Source organism: Orcinus orca, chromosome 7 (assembly GCF_937001465.1).
Source record: "Orcinus orca chromosome 7, mOrcOrc1.1, whole genome shotgun sequence".
Taxonomy (NCBI): domain Eukaryota; kingdom Metazoa; phylum Chordata; class Mammalia; order Artiodactyla; family Delphinidae; genus Orcinus; species Orcinus orca.
In genome coordinates, this window is record NC_064565.1 from 42,044,044 (window position 1) to 42,062,789 (window position 18,746).

Genomic DNA, 18,746 nt, shown 5'->3' on the forward strand with positions numbered 1-18,746 from the left:
ACACCTCACTGATATTGTAGGCGTTGACTTTAGCCTGAATGAACTGGGGCACGTCCGCCGGCAGACTGTACTTGTGAATAATTTCCTCCCCTTTGACTTTGTAGGCAATCTGGAAGAGAAAAAAATGCATAAACAAATAAAGTAGGGGAAAGTGTTTAACGGCACAGGAGAATAATTTTGGAGCAGATCACATTGCACAGAGGAGTTTTTTTAATGAAAGACACTCTCTGTGCCTTCCCCACATTCCCCGGAAAATATTTGTAGGCATTTAAGATCTCCTATGCAATTGCACAGGGTCTGATCTTAGTGCCTGTTAGCCTTGACAAAAGTCCCTTGGTATGTGCTAAGAACCTCCAGACTAAGGTAGGGGGACCTACCTAAGAGCCCAGGAAAGTGACCCAAAGACAAAGTTAACCTGTAGACACTTTCCTGAGCATAGGAAAAGTTAATAGGGTGGAATTTACCAACTATCTATATTATATTTTGTGGGCAGTGGGTGACTAAAGGGACTTAGGGGTAGTTTTTACTAAGCATGATTTTTGTCTTACCTCTGACTTTAAATATAACCGTTTCATATGTTGTAGTGTCTATAATCACCTTCCTGATCTTTCCTAGAAATAGGCTTGTGTTTCTGGTTATCAAGAGAAGCCCCTCTTACCTTTTCCTTCGAGAGCAATGTCCAATCACTGAAATATGTATAATCCTCTAAAGATATGAATTAGGTGTGCTTTTTTAATGAAAACCTGGGGAATTATACAGTTGCTTATATAACTGAGTCTCTTTAGATTGCCTAATAAGTACAGGTGATCATTACATTTAGAATACAAATGTATTTGTATTAGTTAACATTTAAATACAGAGACAATTAACACTTACATCACTCCTCTGGGCCTGGTTAATCTTAGACTGTACTATAATTGGAGCATCTTCAATTGAAGTAAACTTGAGAGTATCTGGATGCTGGCGATATTTTTTCTGTTTGACAAATTAAAAAGAGAAAGATAATAATACTTTCACCAAAGGCTAATAAATCAAAATACTTTAAATTTATTTTGGAGGGACAAGAAATTTTCCTGATTTTAAAATGTAAAAATATTTGATTCTGTGCTGGCTTGGGGGAAAAAATGAATACAATACAAAAACCAACATTTAAAGAAATTGTTTTAATTTTGGATTGTTTGGGGAAGTACAGACCAATACAACTTTCAGGAATGACTTTATTCTCTTAATTTCTTGCTTATGATGTGAAAGAAGGCACTCTGAAAGCTCAGCAGAATCTCGAAACATCACAAAGTTTTCTAAAGGATTAACAGAAAAGCATGCAAGGAGTATGGAGTATCTTTGGAGTATCTTTGCATGACACTAAACAAGCTCCCAGGAATGTCATTTTCCTTGTCACTCCATCAGCAACTGAAGTTTTCCAGTTGAGAGAGGAGGAATGGAGGAACTAGGGCAATAGCTATAGATTACTAATAAGAAAAGGAGGACTTTTGCTTTGCAAGCCTTAATGTGGTTAGTACATAAGTTATCACTAAAGTGCTGAGGAGACACAGGAGAGGGGCCATGGGGAAGATGTCTCAGTTGGGAGCTGGCAACATCTAGCTACCCTTATTCCTATATTCTTCTCCTAGTTCTCTTCATTTTTTCATACTATACATCCCACTTTTGTGTATATAGTAGCATCCCTCTTTCAACTTCAGACTTCTGAAAACCACTAACCCAGAATTTTTTCTGAAAGATCTCTTGAGTAGATAAAGTGGTTTTCACAAAAACAAACAGACGTACAAAACAATAAGAACAACAAAAACTTGGGTGTGGAAGACAATCCTCACTTAGCACCTCTGACCCTTCTTTATGTGGTCTAACTTCCTGGATGACGGATTCACCTGACAGCAGGGGGAATGTTCAACTGCTGTCAGAGAAGGGACTGCTTTGAGAGCCCCAAGATCATCTTTGTTTCTTCTTAGACTGAATAACAACATATATACTACTTCAAAGTCATCAAGAATATAGCATAAGGTATAATAATACTTCAAAGAAAATTTCTATAATAGTCATTATATGCATAATTCACAATTGCCAAATATTGGAAAAAATCCACATGCCCACTAACTGGACAATCAAAGTGTGATATAGTCGTGCAAAGGAATACTACTCTCACTAATAAAAAGGAAAATATTACAGACACATGTAGAGATATGGACGAACCTCAAAAACATTATGCTAAGTGAAAGAATCCTGATACAAAAGAAATTTCTAGAAAAGGCAAAATTATAGAGGCAGAAAGCAGATCGGTGGTTGTCTGGGGTTGAAAATGGGAGTGGGAACTTTTTGGGATGCTAGCAGCATCTTAAAATTCAATTGTGGGGCTTCCCTGGTGGCACAGTGGTTGAGAGTCTGCCTGCCGATGCAGGGGACACGGGTTCATGCCCCAGTCTGGGAAGATCCCACATGCCGCAGAGCGGCTGGGCCCGTGAGCCATGGCTGCTGAGCCTGCACGTCTGGAGCCTGTGCTCCGCAACGGGAGAGGCCACAACAGTGAGAGGCCCGCATACCGGAGAAAAAAAAAAAAATTCAATTGTGGGTCTGATATCACTGAGCCCCTGAATCTACGCCAGCAGCCAACCCCCTCCTGACTATTTTGAAGACAAAGTATTTGAGTAGCCTCCATAACTTCAAGTATTCTCTTTTTCTTGCTGCTAAAACCATTCCTAACTAGTAGGGGGATCTCATGAAACCCAAGGCCAAAGTTGAAGTAACCTTGACCTAACCTCTTGATACCAACTGCATCCAACGACCTAACAGAGCTTGCAGTCCAACCTCCCTAGACCATGCTGATTTCACTCCTATATTGTGTATTTCATAATATACTACTCATTTTCTATCTTGCTTCTGAAAAACAAAGATGCATTTACCAGTTAAAAAAAATTCAATTGTGGGGATGGCTATGCAACTATATGGATTTATTAAAACTTGTCAAGGGGTACACTTAAAATATGTGAATTTTTGTGGTATGCAAACTATACCTCGATAAAGCTGTTAAAAATATTTCTGTCATGAGTGGTTAACGTAAACGACTTTGGTGATGTGAAGAGGTATGATTATCTACCGAGATAATTCATGCACGTGACAAGTTGGGGTTTTTTTCCTCAGCAACAATACTAGAAAATGAAGTGGTAAAGGAGGTTTTCCCATGGTTTGGGAAGTTTTACCATGTCACATTCACAAATCTATCTCTGTGACACACAGAGATATGATGGCTTTACCTCATTCAGAATGTCTGAAGCTCGCTTTGCCTTTTCTATTTCTAAGGACCCAAAAGGTACCCAGCCGCAACCTTTCATCCAGCTATTGTAGTCAGCTTTGTATTGGACCTAAAACACCAAGAGAAAGATTACATTTCTTTTCTCAGCATCATCCTTCTTCGTAAAATCATTAACATTTTCCCCAAAATAATGCTTTTAAGTTTTCTGACCAGTTTCCTTATTCCATACATTGAGGTTATTTTAAACATTTCCTTGGGGAGAGATTTTAACAGCCCTTAGGTTTGCACTGTTCTTTCTAGTTGGCATATGTTCTACTTCACCCTTATTTCCAAAGTATGTGTAATTAGAATTCCAATTTGCTAAATTCAAAGCTGTATTTCAAAGAATAAATGAAATTGTTATATTTAGATCATCAAACGTGAGATGTTTGCTCACTAGAACATATTATGTATTATGTTTCTATGGTCAGATTATAACTGAAGGCCATATTGAAGGTGGATAATTTTACTCATTTTCTGATAAGACTTGATAGTAGTTATTTGTATTAAGTGTTTACACATATTGCCCTTCATGTGTAACTGTAAGCTTAGGAGTGTTTCTACATTGGCTAACAACATATTTTAATACAGTTGTATTCAATAATTTGCTTATGGAGAGCAGTTATCATTTGGAATTGGACCTATCTGGGAGACAGTTACTTGATGCTATTAAAATAATGACCTACCCCTGTTGTCTGGCTATAGGTGATACCTAAAACATGTACTCTAGATATAAAATTCAGAAGATTGTTCTTTAGTGTGGGCCTTCTAACTGGAATGAAAAATCAAGAAACCATTGGTTCCTACCTTTGAAAAACCTATGATCTATTTGGGAGGAAGAAACATAACAAAATGAAACAAATAAGATAATAATGCATAAAATAGAATTTTTAGTGATAAGAATGTAAAATTGTGCAGCTGCTATGGGAAAAAGTACAGCGATTCCTCAAAAAATTAAAAATAGAACTACCAAATCATCCAGAAATTCTACTTCTGGGTATATACTCGAAAGAATTGAAAACAGGATCTTGAAGATATTCATACATCCATGTTCATTGTGGCATTCGTCACAATAGCCAGAAGGTGGAAGCAGCCCAAATGTTCACTGACAGATGAATGGATAACCCAAATGTATACACATAGAATGGAATAGAATTCAGCCTCAAAAAGGAAGAAAACTCTGACACATACTATAACATGGATGAACCTTGAAGACATTATGCTAAGTGAAATAAACCAGGCACAAAAGGACAAGCATTGCATAATTCCATCGATACGAGGTCTTTAGAGTAGTCCAACTCACAGAGACAGAAAGTAGAAGGGTGGTTGACAGGGACTGAGGGGAAGAGGAAATGGGGAGTTGTTTAATGTGCAGAGAGTTGCATTTTTGCAAGACGAAAAAGTTCTGGAGATTGGTTGAACAACAATGGGAATGTAACTGCTGCTGAACTGTACAATCAAAACTGGTAAAGATGGCAAATATTATGTTATGTCTATTTTACCATTAAAAAAATAGAATTGTTAGGATAAAGTATTCAATTGTATAGCTCAGACAAATTAATTTGCCTAAAGAAGTTTTGATCTGCAGGAAAAAAACCCAGCTATTATAAAAAGTAATGCTATAAATAATATATTCTATTTTCAGACAAGATAGCAATCTATACAAAAAATTATTGATAATGATGAATGTGATAATTATGATAATGGTGATGATGATAATAGTGAATGTTTACTGAGAATTCACCAGGGCCCAGCACCATGCTAAGAGTATTTTGAATGCATTTAAATAATGAAAACAATTCTTTTGTATTATTCCAATTTTGCAGGAGCACTCTAAACTCAGCAAGGTTGATCATTTTCCCAAAAGGAAACTGTGATGGGGTGCTTTTGCCAGACCCAGGCCTCTCTAACTCTGAGGGGTGTGCTCTCATAGAATCCCAAGGATCATTTTTCCATTACATACTTGCTACATACAGAAGACAATGCAGATACTTCTGAGAATCGCCAAAAAATCACTCAACTTAGAAATCCTTTTCAGTTTCTACCTTAAAAAGAGGGAATAGAGAAAATCTGGTTACTCACATCACTCTGCAGTGCATAAGCCTTCTTGGCAAGGTCCATGTTAATGCTGTCCGGCGGGCAGCTGTAATTGTGTAAGAGGTGCTTATAGTCGACATCACTGGCAATTGCCTGAGATTTCTTAGCTTGAGTCACTTGGAGCATATCAAGAGGTGCCGTGTAGATAGTTTTTGACTTTTCATAGTTTTTACGATATTCATGCTGTGAATAGGAAATTACCATTTATTAGCACAAATCTTCAATGGATTTCCAGAAAAGCACAGAGATCTCTCATAAACAACAAATACAAGATAGAGATTTTTTCCTTCTAGTTAGTTATTTTTTCCTAAAATTTTATCATATGTTTCACATCACTGAAACCGCCCCTCCCAAAATCATGGGCAGATGCATGGACAGATCTTCTCAAATCTTTGTTTAGATCAAAGAGGAACTGTCAGACAGTAGGAATGGGCCACAGCTTCTGATTCAGCCAGCTATTATTTTATTTTAAAACAGGGTTTTTCAAGGACCACTAGCAAGCATGATTTCTGCTAAGGTAATCTAACCTTAGAAGAGTCTTCCATTAAAGAAGTATTTTTTAAATTGTCAAAAATCATTTGACAATCATTTCATACTTCTGATTTTATAAAATGACTACTTCATAAACAGAGCTGTACACTTGACTTCTTGACTTTTCTAAAGTCATCTTTAAGTGAATAGTTACTGATTTTTCAACCTGACTATTCTACTTTGGACAACAGATAAGCCCCACTGAGAACCCCAGAGGTTTTTCCATACTAAGTTTAATTTTGGTAACAATTTAAAAGAAGTTTCAGATTTCAGCAGTTATAAGACCTCAAAGGAGAAAAATTTATGAAATTGACCCACTGAAGTAACGTTGGCCCTTATGTACAGTGTTCTCATAAACCAAATGTCCTGACTGGCCTCAGAAGGCACTTTCATCGGTTGGTTTTCTGGAATGGTTAGACAGGGTGTTAATTAGGTCAAAGTCCCAGCTTCATCATGTCTGCTCACCAATTACCTTAAAAGAGAGGAAAATTCTGACCCAGAATTTTTCCTTTAGGAAGATTCTAAACCTATTATATCTCCCTATAATCACATAAGCTCTAAAGACAGTGATCCAAGCTAGCAAGTATAGATGTGCATTATAAATCTCCTGCAGAAATTCCTTTTACAAATAATCCAATCTTTTAACTTTCTTAGGGAATATAGTCTTCCTTCTAAAACATTGTGGGTAGTCAGTTTCACAGAATAAATTCCTCTCTTAATTGTAAAATCTAGGCCCTGGTTTATGAAAATAAAATATGGAAACTTTATGATGGCATGCAAGAACACTGAAAAAAATAAAGACAGTTTGTCTTTATTAGAAATAAACGGATAAAGCAATGTTGCAATAGCAGTTGGTGTGTGGAAGTGTTTTTGACTAAATTGTTTTGACCCTTTTGTTCAAGTTCAGATAAGCTCACACATGCTGCACATACAAAAGGTTGTCAAAGCTCCAAATGGCTTTATTTTTATTTTTATCTATTTATTTGTTTGGTCCCACCGTGTGGCCTGTGGGATCCCAGTTCCCCAGCCAGAGATGGAACCTGTGCCCCCCTGCAGTGGAAGCGCAGAGTCTTAACCACTGGACCACCAGGGAATTCCCTACTGATTTATTTTTTTATTGAAGTATAGTTGATTTACAATATTAGTTTCAGGTAGACAGCATAGTAATTCAGTGCTTTTACAGATTATGCTCCATTAAAAGTTATTACAAGATAATGGCTATAATTCCCTATGCTGTACAATACAACCTAATTGCTTATCTATTTTATGCATAAGAGTTTGTGTCTCTTAATCCCATACCCCTATCTTGCCTCTCTCTCCTTCCCTCTCCCTACTGGTAACTATCAATTCAAGTTTGTTTCTATATCTGTGTCTGTCTCTGTTTTGTTATATACGTTCATTTGTTTTATTTTTTAGATTCCACATATCATACAGTACTTGTCTCTCTCCGTCTGACTTATTTTACAAGCATAATATTCTCTAGGTACATCCACACTGCTGCAAATGGCAGAATTTCACTCCTTTATGGCTGAGTGATACTCGATTGTATATATATACCACATATTCTTTATCCATTTATCTGTTGATGGATGCTTAGGTTGCTTCCATATCTTGGCTATTGTAAATAATGCTGCTATGAATACTGGGGTACATGTATCTTTTTGAACTAGTGTTTTTGTCTTTTCTGGATATATGCCCAGGAGTGGAACTACTGGATCATATGGTAGCTCTACTTTTAGTTTTTTAAGGAACCTCCATACTGTTTTCCATAGTGGCTGCGCCAATTTACACACCCACCAACAGTGTAGGAGGGTTCCCTTTTCTCTACATCCTTGCCAACATTTGCTATTGGTAGACTTTTGGATGATAGCCATTCTGACAGGTATGAGGTGATATTTCATTGTTGTTTTGATTTGTATTTCTCTAATAATTAGCAATGCTGAGCATCTTTTCATGAGACTGTCAGCCACCTGTATGCCTTCTTTGGAAAAATGTCTATTCAAGTCTTCTGCCCATTTTCTTTTTTTTTTTTTTTGATTGTTTGCTTTCTTGATACTGAGCTGCACGAGCCATTTATATAGTCTGGATGTTAACCCCTTCTTGGCCATATCATTTGCAAATAAGTTCTATTTCATTCTTTTACATGTAGCTGTCCAGTTTTCCCAGCACCACTTATTGAAGACACTGTCTTTTCTCCATTGTATATTCTTGCTGCCTTTGTCATAGTTTACTTGACCATAGGTGCATGAGTTTATTTCTGGGCTCTCTATTCTGTTCCACTGATCTCTGTGTCTGATTTTGTACAGGACCATGCTGTACTGATTTCTGTAGCTTTGTAATACAGTCTGAAGTTTGGAAGCATAATACCTCCAGCTTTGTTCTTTCTTCTCAAGATTGGTTTGGCTATTCAGGATCTACTGTGGTTCCATATAAGTTTTAGAATTATTTGTTCTGGTTCTGTGAAAAAAGTTATGGGTATTTTGATATGGATTGCATAACCTCTGTAGATTTCTTTGGGTTGTATGGGCATTTTAACAACATTAATTCTTCTAATCCATGAGAATGGGATATCTTTCCATTGTTTTGTATCACCTTCAATTTTCTTCATCAATGTCTTATAGTTTTCAGAGTACTGGTATTTTACCTCCTTTGTTAAATTTATTCCTATTTTACACTCCCATTTACCACTGCAACAAAAAGAATAAAATACCTAGGAATAAACCGACCTAGGGAGACAAAAGGTCTGTATGCAGAAAACTATAAGACACTGATGAAAGAAATTAAAGATGATACCAACATATGGAGAGATATACCATGTTCTTGGATTGGAAGAACAAATATTGTGAAAATGACTATACTACCCAAAGCAATCTACAGATTCAATGCAATCCCTATCAAATTACCTATGGCATTTTTTACGGAGCTAGAGCAAATCATCTTAAAATTTGTATGGAGACACAAAAGACCCCGAATAGCCAAAGCAGTCTTGAGGGAAAAAAACAGAGCTGGAGGAATCAGACTCCTTGACTTCAGGCTATACTACAAAGCTACAGTAATCAAGGCAATATGGTACTGGCACAAAAGCAGACACATAGATCAATGGAACAAGATAGAAAGCCCAGAGATAAACCCACGCACCTATGGTCAACTAATCTATGACAAAGGAGGCAAAGATATACAATGGAGAAAAGACAGTCTCTTCAATAAGTGTTGCTGGGAAAACTGGACAGCTACATGTAAAAGAATGAAATTAGAACATTCCCTAACACCATACACAAAAATGAACTCAAAATGGATTTGAGACCTAAATGTAAGACTGGACACTATAAAACTCTTAGAGGAAAACATAGGAAGAACACTCTTTGACATAAATCACAGCAAGATCTTTTTTGATCCACCTCCTAGAGTAATGGAAATAAAAACAAAAATAAACAAATGGGATCTAATGAAACTCCAAAGCTTTTTTTTTTTTTTTTTTTTGCGGTACACGGGCCTCTCACCGCTGTGGCCTCTCCCATTGCGGAGCACAGGCTCCGGAAGCACAGGCTCAGCGGCCACGGCTCACGGGCCCAGCCGCTCCGCGGCATGCGGGACCCTCCCGGACCAGGGCACGAACCCGCGTCCCCCACATCGGCAGGCGGACTCTCAACCACTGCGCCACCAGGGAAGCCCGAAACTCCAAAGCTTTTGCAAAGAAAAGGAAACCATAAACAAGACGAGAAGACAACCCTCAGAATGGGAGAAAATATTTGCAAACGAATCAACAAAGGATTAATCTCCAAAATATATAAACAGCTCATGCAGCTCAATATTAAAGAAACAAACAACCCAATCCAAAAATGGGCAGAAGACCTAAATAGACATTTCTCCAAAGAAGACATACATATGGCCAAGAAGCACATGAAAAGCTACTCAACATCACTAATTATTAGAAAAATGTAAATCAAAACTACAATGAGGTATCACCTCACAACAGTTAGAATGGACATCATCAGAAAATGTACAAACAACAAATGCCGGAGAGGGTGTGGAGAAAAGGGAACCCTCTTGCACTGCTGGTGGGAATGTAAATTGATACAGCCACTATGGAGAACAGTATAGAGGTTCCTTAAAAACTAAAAATAGAATTACCATATGATCCATCAATCTCACTACTGGGCATATACCCAGAGAAAACCATAATTCAAAAAGACACGTACACCCCAATGTTCATTGCAGCACTATTTACAATAGCCAGGTCATGGAAGCAAACTAAATGCCCATCGACAGACAAATGGATAAAGATGTGGTACATATATACAAAGGAATACTACTCAGCCATAAAAAGGAACAAAATTGAGTCATTTGTTGAGATGTGGATGGATCTAGAGACTATCATACAGAGTGAAGTAAGTCAGAAAGAGAAAAACAAATATCGTGTATTAATGCATGTATGTGGAACCTAGAAAAATGGTACAGATGAACCAGTTTGCAGGGCAGAAGTTGAGACACAGATGTAGAGAACAAATGTATGGACACCAAGGGGGGAAAACCATGGTGGGGTGGGGATGGTGGTGTGCTGAACTGGGTGATTGGGATTGACATGTATACACTGATGTGTATAAAATTGATGACTAATAAGAACCTGCAGTATAAACAAACAAACAAACAAAAACAATACTAAACTTTCTTTGGGTTATTTGTATGGAAATATGTTAATATAAATGTTTCAGACATTACATGAAATTTCTAAAAATCTTATATGCTCTGGTATAATGTTATAAGTCATAATTCTAGTTATTACTTTAAAATGTATAACTCAGAAATAACTAAATTTCCTTGTTAATTGCATTATTATGAACTTTCATCAAATCTTTAACCATGGTCATTTTTAAGTCTTTTGTCATTTACAGACAGTTCTGGGTGTACTCTGATGCTTTTGCAAAAATGTTCCTATAAAAGGATTTCATCTTCAAGGAATTCATGGAAAAGACTGACAAGTACAGGTTTCTGGTAACTGACTACACTGCTGAACTGAATGAATAAGCATTTTCAGAACTCTAATGGAAAACTGATGTATTCATAAAAGTGCTAACAAAAGATCAAGATGAAAAAAAATTAATTACATGGGACTGAGTGAACTGATGAGGATGATTATAATTTTTGTGACTTTCTGTTTGAATTAAAAAAAAATTATTCCTATTCTTTTTGATGTAATTTTAAATGTGGCTTTTTTTTTTTTTACTTTCTGATAGTTCATTATTAATATATAGAAAAGCAACAGATTTCTGTATATTAATCTTGTATCCTTAAACTTTATTAAATTCATTTATTAGTTCTGATTGTTTTTGGGTGCAGACTTTAGGGTTTTCTCTATAAAGTATCATGTCATCTACAAATAGTGACAATTTTACTTCTTCCCTTCCAATATGGATGCTTTTTATTATTTTTTAAATTAATTTATTTTTTCTGATTGCTGTGGCCAGGACTCCCAATACTATGTTAAATAGACGTGGAAAGAGTGGGCATCCTTGCTTGTTCCTGAATTTAGAGGGAAGGTTTTCAGCTTTTCATCACTGAGTGTGATGTTAGCTGTGGGTTTGTCATAAATAGCTTTTATTTGTTGAGCTATGTTCCCTCTACACCCACTTTGATGAGTTTTTATCATGAATGGATATTGAATTTTGTCAAATGCTTTTTCTACATCTGTTGAGATGGTCATGTGATCTTTATCCTTCCTTTTGTTAATGTGGTGAATCACATTGATTGATTTGCAAATATTGAACCATCCTGCCTCCCTGGAATAAATCCAACTCAATTATGGTATATGATCCTTTTTATATACTGTTGGATTCAGTTTGCTAATATTTTGTTGAGGAGTTTTGCATCTAAAAGATATTGGTCTGTAATTTTTTTCTAGTATCTTCTTCTGGTTTTGATATTAGGGTAATTGTGGCCTCACAGAATGAACTTGGGAGTGTTCCATCTTCTTCAATTTTTTGGAATAGTTTGAGAAGGATAGGTATTAGTTCTTTTTTATATGTTTGGTAGATTTCACCTGTGAAGCCATCTGGTCCTAGATTTTTGTTTGCTTGCATTTTTTTTTAAATGCAAATTCAATTTCACTACTAGCAATTGGTCTGTTCAAATATCTGTTTCTTCTTGATTCAGTTTTGGCAAGTTGTATGTTTCTAGAAATTTGTCCATTTCTTCTAGGTTGTCCAATTTGTTGGCTTATAACTGTTCATAGTATTATAATTTTTGTATCTCTGTGGTATTGGTTGTTATTTGTCCCTTTCATTTCTTATTTTATTTATTTGGGTCCTCTCTTTTCTTCTTGGTGATCTTGGCTTTATCAGTTTTTTTCTCTTTTCAGAATAACAGCTCTTGGTTTCATTGATCTTTTCTATTGTTTTATTAAATTTTCATTTTATTTATTTCCTCTCTTATCTTTATGATTTTCTTCCTTCTGCTGACTTTGGGTTTTGTTTGTTCTTCTTTTTCCAATTCCTTTAGGTGGTAGATTGGGTTATTTATTTGAGATTTGTCTTGTTCTTGAGGAAGGCCTATATCACTATAAACTTCCCTCTTCAAACTTCTTTTGCTGTATTCCATAGATTTTGGAGTGTTGTTTCCATTTTCATTTGTCTTGAGGTATTTTCTGATTTCCTCTTTGATTCCTTCATTGACTCACTGGTTTTTTGGTTTTTTGTTGTTTTTTTTTTTGCAGTATGCAGGCTTCTCACTGTTGTGGCCTCTCCCATTGCAGAGCATAGGCTCCGGACGCGCAGGCTCAGCAGCCATGGCTCACGGGCCTAGCCACTCCGCGGCATGTGGGATCCTCCCGGACCGGGTCATGAACCCGTGTCCCCTGCATTGGCTGGCGGACCCTCAACCACTGCGCCACCAGGGAAGTCTGACTCACTGTTATTTTAGTGGCATGTTGTTTAGTCCCAAATGGCTTTAAAAGACTCTTTTTAAAAGCGATGTGTGCTCTGTATCTGCAGCTTAGATTTTAGCCTGAATATTATTTGAGAATGACTCATCATTGACTATCTCTTTTGGTTGCCAACATGAATCAATTAACAAGTACTTATTGAACACTTATTATGCACTTAATAAGTTAGTGTTCTAATGGGTTCTGTGGTAGGGTAAAAACCAAAGATAAACATACACGTGCTGTCAATGGGAGCTATAACTTTCTTGAGTTGAGACAAAATAAGGAACTGGTGAAGAAGATAGTATTATGTATGTGAGCACTGTATACTGACTGTATATAATCACACTGTATCTAATTTAGTGTGAATTTACTAGAGAAAATAACTGAATAAGACGTTTAAAGTGCTATATGACTATATAGTAAATGTGAAATGATTTAAATGATTTAAAGAAGGTTTAATAGCTCACAATATGAACACATGGTTAAAATGAAACTAAATGATACAAACACCCTTCTCTTTCACCATGAAAAGCTAATATTTGCAAGCTATGTTGAACATTCTTACCACTTTTAAGGGATTCTCCAAACATTTTAAAACACAGTGTATACTGCAATTTTCAATACTATATGTTTGCCTCTCTATGGTAAGAATTTTAACTGGAAGATGATAGATATCCTAAAGGCAATCCTTAGGGAATCCATGAATTCTCTATGAAAGTCAGGCAAAAGATGTGAAAAAAACTCCATTTCCCTAAAGAGATGGACCAGATCTTTTATCAGATTCTCAACGGGGCCTATAATTAATGGAATCTTAGACCTAGGCCAATACTAATTACTAAAGTCAGTAAAGAGCAATGTTAGCTATACTAAGATTTTTATCTCTGACTCATGATTTTCTTCCAAAATAAAGTCACTTTTTAAACCACAATTTTAAGTTACTTTTCAATTAGAAAATATGAAAACATCTTAATGTTTTCCAAAAGGTGTTGAGAATTACAATCAATATTCTACTAAATATGAATACAGGTTTTTTCAAAGTGAAATGAAGATCAAGTACAAATCATTAATTTCTCTCCTCAAACATGAGAGGTGCAAGAGTCTGGGGAATCATTGTACTTCTAAAGTTGTCCTCAGCAGTTCATTGTTGTGAACCTGAGAGAGCCAATGGATATGGAATCTTTTTACACCATTACCCTTGGGCATGTTGACTGGGACACAATCTTGAAAACAAGACAGATTCACAAAAGCACTCACATCACTCTGGTTTTTGGCCGTCTTCAAAGAGTGCAGCATCTTGGGATCATCGTTAATGCTGAGGGCTCCAATCATCTTTCCTTTGCTTTTCTCATAGTCTTTCTTGTACATCACCTGCAAAGACATCACACGTGCCAGATCTCACTCATCAGGAAGATCGCTGAGGCCCCCCCCCTGTCCAGGTGCCCAGGCCATACTCACATCGCTAGAGTTCCTGGTATTGGCTTTGGCTGCCAGCAGGGGAATGGCATCCACCTTAATGTCAAACTTCTTAGCTTTGGTCTTCTCCCAGTCATACTTATAAGCATTCTGGACAGAAAATTTCAGCAGAGGAATGGGCAAAAGTAATATGCATGTTATCACACTTTAAAGACTAGAGGGTAACCCAATACCTTGTCTTAATATAAAAAGACCATTTTCTTTGTTTAAGAAATTGTGCATATTTTAGATAATTCTCCTCAAGATGAATCTTCCAATTCTCTAAGATTAAGTTTCTCTACTCTCCATGAGAATATTGTATTATATTAACTTCATTCTAGTTATCATACTAATATTTGATTCCTAACACTGAATATTTTATAGAGTGGCACAAATATTCTATAGTTAACTTACTTTGTATTATATAAAGGCAACATTTTCATTTGATCTCAAAGTCCTCTGAAAAGGTTATTTCACGAATCATTGCAATACTCATTGATGCTGGATAATTTTAGTACTTATTTAAAGAATTGTTGAAGAAATTGAAACCCTCAAGGGTAATTTGACTTTTCTATAAAATTAAGTTTGGAAATGAAAGATAGCAATGGATACCTGGCCTTATGCCTTTTGAATACCCTATATCTTTATTAGTGCAAGTTCTCTTACATGTAGAAATAAGTATCATTTGTGTGAAATAAGGGACTTTATATGCCTGGGGAGTAAACAAAATGAAACTGTATCTTAAAATATGAGGTCCTGAAAGAAAATTATAGTATAGTATAAAAGGATATATGGCTAAAAGAGCTTACATCAAGATTTGCAATTAAACATACATGAATGGTGGTATTTTGAGGGTTGGTTAAAATATATTAAGATTGTCTCATTGTATGAAGCTACTTATAAGATTGCTACACACATTTTATAAGGTGAGTTTAAAGTTACCCTGGCAGAGGCATAGGGACACAATACAAATGTTAACTGTTATTCCCATCTTTAACATTGAAATATTTATTCAATGAGGAAATTCAAAAATAAAAGCATAGTTGTCAGTATAACACATGGCATAGTGCACGAGGAACTCACATCACTCAGGTTATAGGCATTGACTTTGTGCTGGATAAAGGCAGGAGTATCTGGAGGTATATGGCACTTGAACTTTTCGTTTTCATGTTTTGCTTTGTAATTTAGCTGAGAGCAAGAGAGAGAGAGAAAATGAGCCATTTAGTTCTCAATTCAGAAGAAGATTGTTCCAAAATACAAAAGAAAAAAAAATATTGGGTGGTACATTTCATGAGATAAAATGTAAAATACATTTTGTTAAATAACAACTGACAGAGTCGTTACGATCAAAAGAGAAATCCACCTGGAGGGGTGGGATAGGGAGGGTGGGAGGGAGACGCAAGAGGGAAGAGATATGGGAACATATGTATATGTATAACTGATTCACTTTGTTATAAAGCAGAAACTAACACACCATTGTAAAGCAATTATACCCCAATAAAGATGTTAAAAAAAAAAAGAAAAAGAGAAATCCAGATCTAGGGTGGGCCACTCTGCCTTACTGACACTGCGTGGAGGATAGTTGACAGCTGTTATCATATCTGTCACCATGGTAGGGCCCTAATGGAAAGAGGTGGCACTTTCATACGTGGGAGCTCCCCTCTTTATATATCACAGTTGGTCCTGTAGGTTCTGAGAGGGACAGCCTTTCTTCCTTTCTGCTGTCAACGCTCAATCACTGGAAAATCTTTTCTAACAAATCTGGTTATGTCCCCTCACATGCATTATGGTTTGTGGATACTCTAACTGAAGCCTTCATTTCTGGCCATAATCTACTGAGGTTACTTTTATTTTTCATTTTTTTATTTCAACACAAGTTTGGAAATTCACACTGAAAATTTATATGATAAAATGTATCTCAAAGACTCCATTTCCTAAAAACTTATTTGAGAGACAGAGAAATCCCATGTACTGAATACCCGCTCTGGGCCAGGATGCATACTATGCGTGTACCTTCTTTCACAATCTTCAAAACCACCACAAATTATCAAAGGGAACTATGAGGTACGGAGAGGTTAAACAACTTTCCTAGGCCCCAGGTCATAAATGACAGAGCTGGAATTGGAATCCAGTTCTCTCTGACTCGGAAACTCATGTTCTTTCCAGTGCATTAAGCTACGTTAGTTTCCCTTGCAGAGCTCTTTTACTATAATTGTTATCCACCCAAGAACATGTAAGGTTAACTAAATAGGAAAGTATTTTAGGTGATTACAAATATATACAAGTTAAACTTGTTAAAAGTTACGTAGCCTGTTTTTATAAATGTGACAAGTCACTGGATTTCACGTATAGAGTTATGATATGCTATCCCTCATAACTGGATTTCTTGGATATTTAGGGGAACTTACATCACTCAGCTGCTTGGAATTGACTTGGGCTTGCACCAGAACAGGAGAGTCGGTGACCTGAGTGAATTTTGTCTTATCTGGGTGGACTTTGTAGGTGTACTGTGGGGGAAAGAGAATCACGTTTAGTAGTATCACTTGTCAAATCCGAGTTGGCCTATAGGCCAAGCAAGCAGAACCCCATCCCCCCAAAGAAAAGAAACTTTCAGTAAGCAAAACGCATTTTTTCTAATTAGACTGCAGTTTCTTTGAGAGATGCTCTTACATCTATATAGGAAACTTTCCCATATCTACAGATTCCTGATTACTTTTCTTTGGGAAAATGAGCTAGAATTAGCGCTTGAGACATGTGGGTGACAACAGGGAAAAATAAATTGTGTTTCTTACAGACTCCTTGCTTGCATTTGTTTGCAAAAGTGTCAAAATATTAAACACATCTTGATCACTAGATACTGTGGAGGGTGGTAACATTCACAGTTTATACTACAGACTTACATCTTTACACTTATCTAGTTTCTTCATTGCTACATATTCTTGAGTTATGGTCTGGGGGAAGAAGCCTTTGCCTCTGTCCTCTTCATATTCTGCTTTGTAGTTTTTCTATGAGGAAAAGAAATCAGACATAAGGATGCAACCAGTGTATTCATGCCCTAAAAATGTGTTATTTGGGAAGTCAAACAATTGCCTTAGAACTTACATCACTGTTCTGAGCTGAGACTTTCATGCAGTGTGTATGATATGGATCCTCAAAGCTGCCTACATAATGTCCCAAAATATTCTTTAAGTAGGAATCTTTATATTTAGTCTGAAAGACAAAACATATTTCATTTGTTTATTGGCAAAGTGATGGGTCTTTGATTTAACAGAGGAAATGACCATGGGGTGGCTTACATCACTACTGAAGTTCTGCAGAACTGTATCAAGCTTAAATTTGGGGGTCTCACAGTAATTTATGCTCTTTGCCTTTGTCTTTTCATAGTTTTCCTTGTACAGTTTCTGTCAAAGAAAAAAAAATCAGTTACAGTAGATTCCTGTCACTCCCACCCTGATTATTACACTTGTATTTTCCAACACTAAACAAAGGAAGAAGAAAAAATATACTACCTGTCAACTGTCTAAAAACTGACAATCAAACATTGGAGTGTCATAAATGATAAACCTTTTCTATTAGCAATCATTGTAAAGCCTAAGTTTTTAATATTCTCCAAAAAATTAAGAAACCACTATACTGCCTCAGACCAAGACCTTAGTTGTAGAGGTTCTTGCGTATCTGAAATGCTGCCTTTTAGACCTCCCAACTCAATACTCTTCCCTCACCAGTGATGCCCCAGTCAACAGGAATACTCTGAGCAACAGCAAGTTTTTCATTTTTTTTAAACAAACCTTCATGGAAAAAGTGTAGCACACAGAGAAATACGCACCCTTCCTCTTTCCACCAAGGAAAAAAATCCCTTATCATACGAGCAGACAGTACACCTTAAAAATAAGGTATATACAAGAGTCTACTAACTCCTCTTCTCTGCTAGGATTTATCTTTAGCTCTAAAAGTTACTGGATTTTACAGGGCACAACATGATTTTTTCATGTTTGGTTTTGAAATTGTAAATAGTGCTATTCATTTTCAATATTTTTATATTGCTGTCTTTTTCAACAAAATGGATTTGAACTTCAGTTTTTATACATTTGATAAAGATGACCTTCATTTAGGAAGCAGGCGTTGTGCTTTGCATTGATTTCCCAGTAGAGCTATTTGAACAGATCCATTTACATCCTCTCACCTGCCACTCCACTCGCCCCACTCCTCAGTCACATGTACACATTTCTGTGGTGCTGACTTAATTCAAGGCACAAAGAAAAGACAACTAACTCACACAGAGAGCTACATATAATCCTCAAATACTGGAAAACTTAATACTGCCTAACCGAAAGGGAAAAACTCAACTGATCTTATGTTCAGTCTCTTTATATATTGATATATAATCAAAGTGGTCTTGGGCTGTTAGTCTTTTAATGCCAGGCCCAGTTCTCACTTATCTAA

General features: G+C 36.4%; 1 protein-coding gene across 50 annotated transcripts in view; it reads right to left on the reverse strand.

The window, feature by feature from the left end:
* NEB (nebulin) overlaps positions 1-18,746 on the reverse strand; it is a 231,171-nt gene that overhangs the window by 182,441 nt on the left and 29,984 nt on the right. For all 50 annotated transcript variants that reach the window (XM_049712452.1, XM_049712434.1, XM_049712443.1 and 47 more), the window contains exons 14-24: positions 17,600-17,704; positions 17,406-17,513; positions 17,204-17,308; positions 16,712-16,810; positions 15,387-15,491; positions 14,307-14,414; positions 14,106-14,219; positions 5,387-5,584; positions 3,267-3,374; positions 877-975; positions 5-109 (exon numbers count right to left, since the gene is read on the reverse strand). In XM_049712452.1, the coding sequence (XP_049568409.1) occupies positions 5-109; positions 877-975; positions 3,267-3,374; positions 5,387-5,584; positions 14,106-14,219; positions 14,307-14,414; positions 15,387-15,491; positions 16,712-16,810; positions 17,204-17,308; positions 17,406-17,513; positions 17,600-17,704 (1,254 nt within the window). The remainder of the gene's footprint in view (positions 1-4; positions 110-876; positions 976-3,266; positions 3,375-5,386; positions 5,585-14,105; positions 14,220-14,306; positions 14,415-15,386; positions 15,492-16,711; positions 16,811-17,203; positions 17,309-17,405; positions 17,514-17,599; positions 17,705-18,746) is intronic.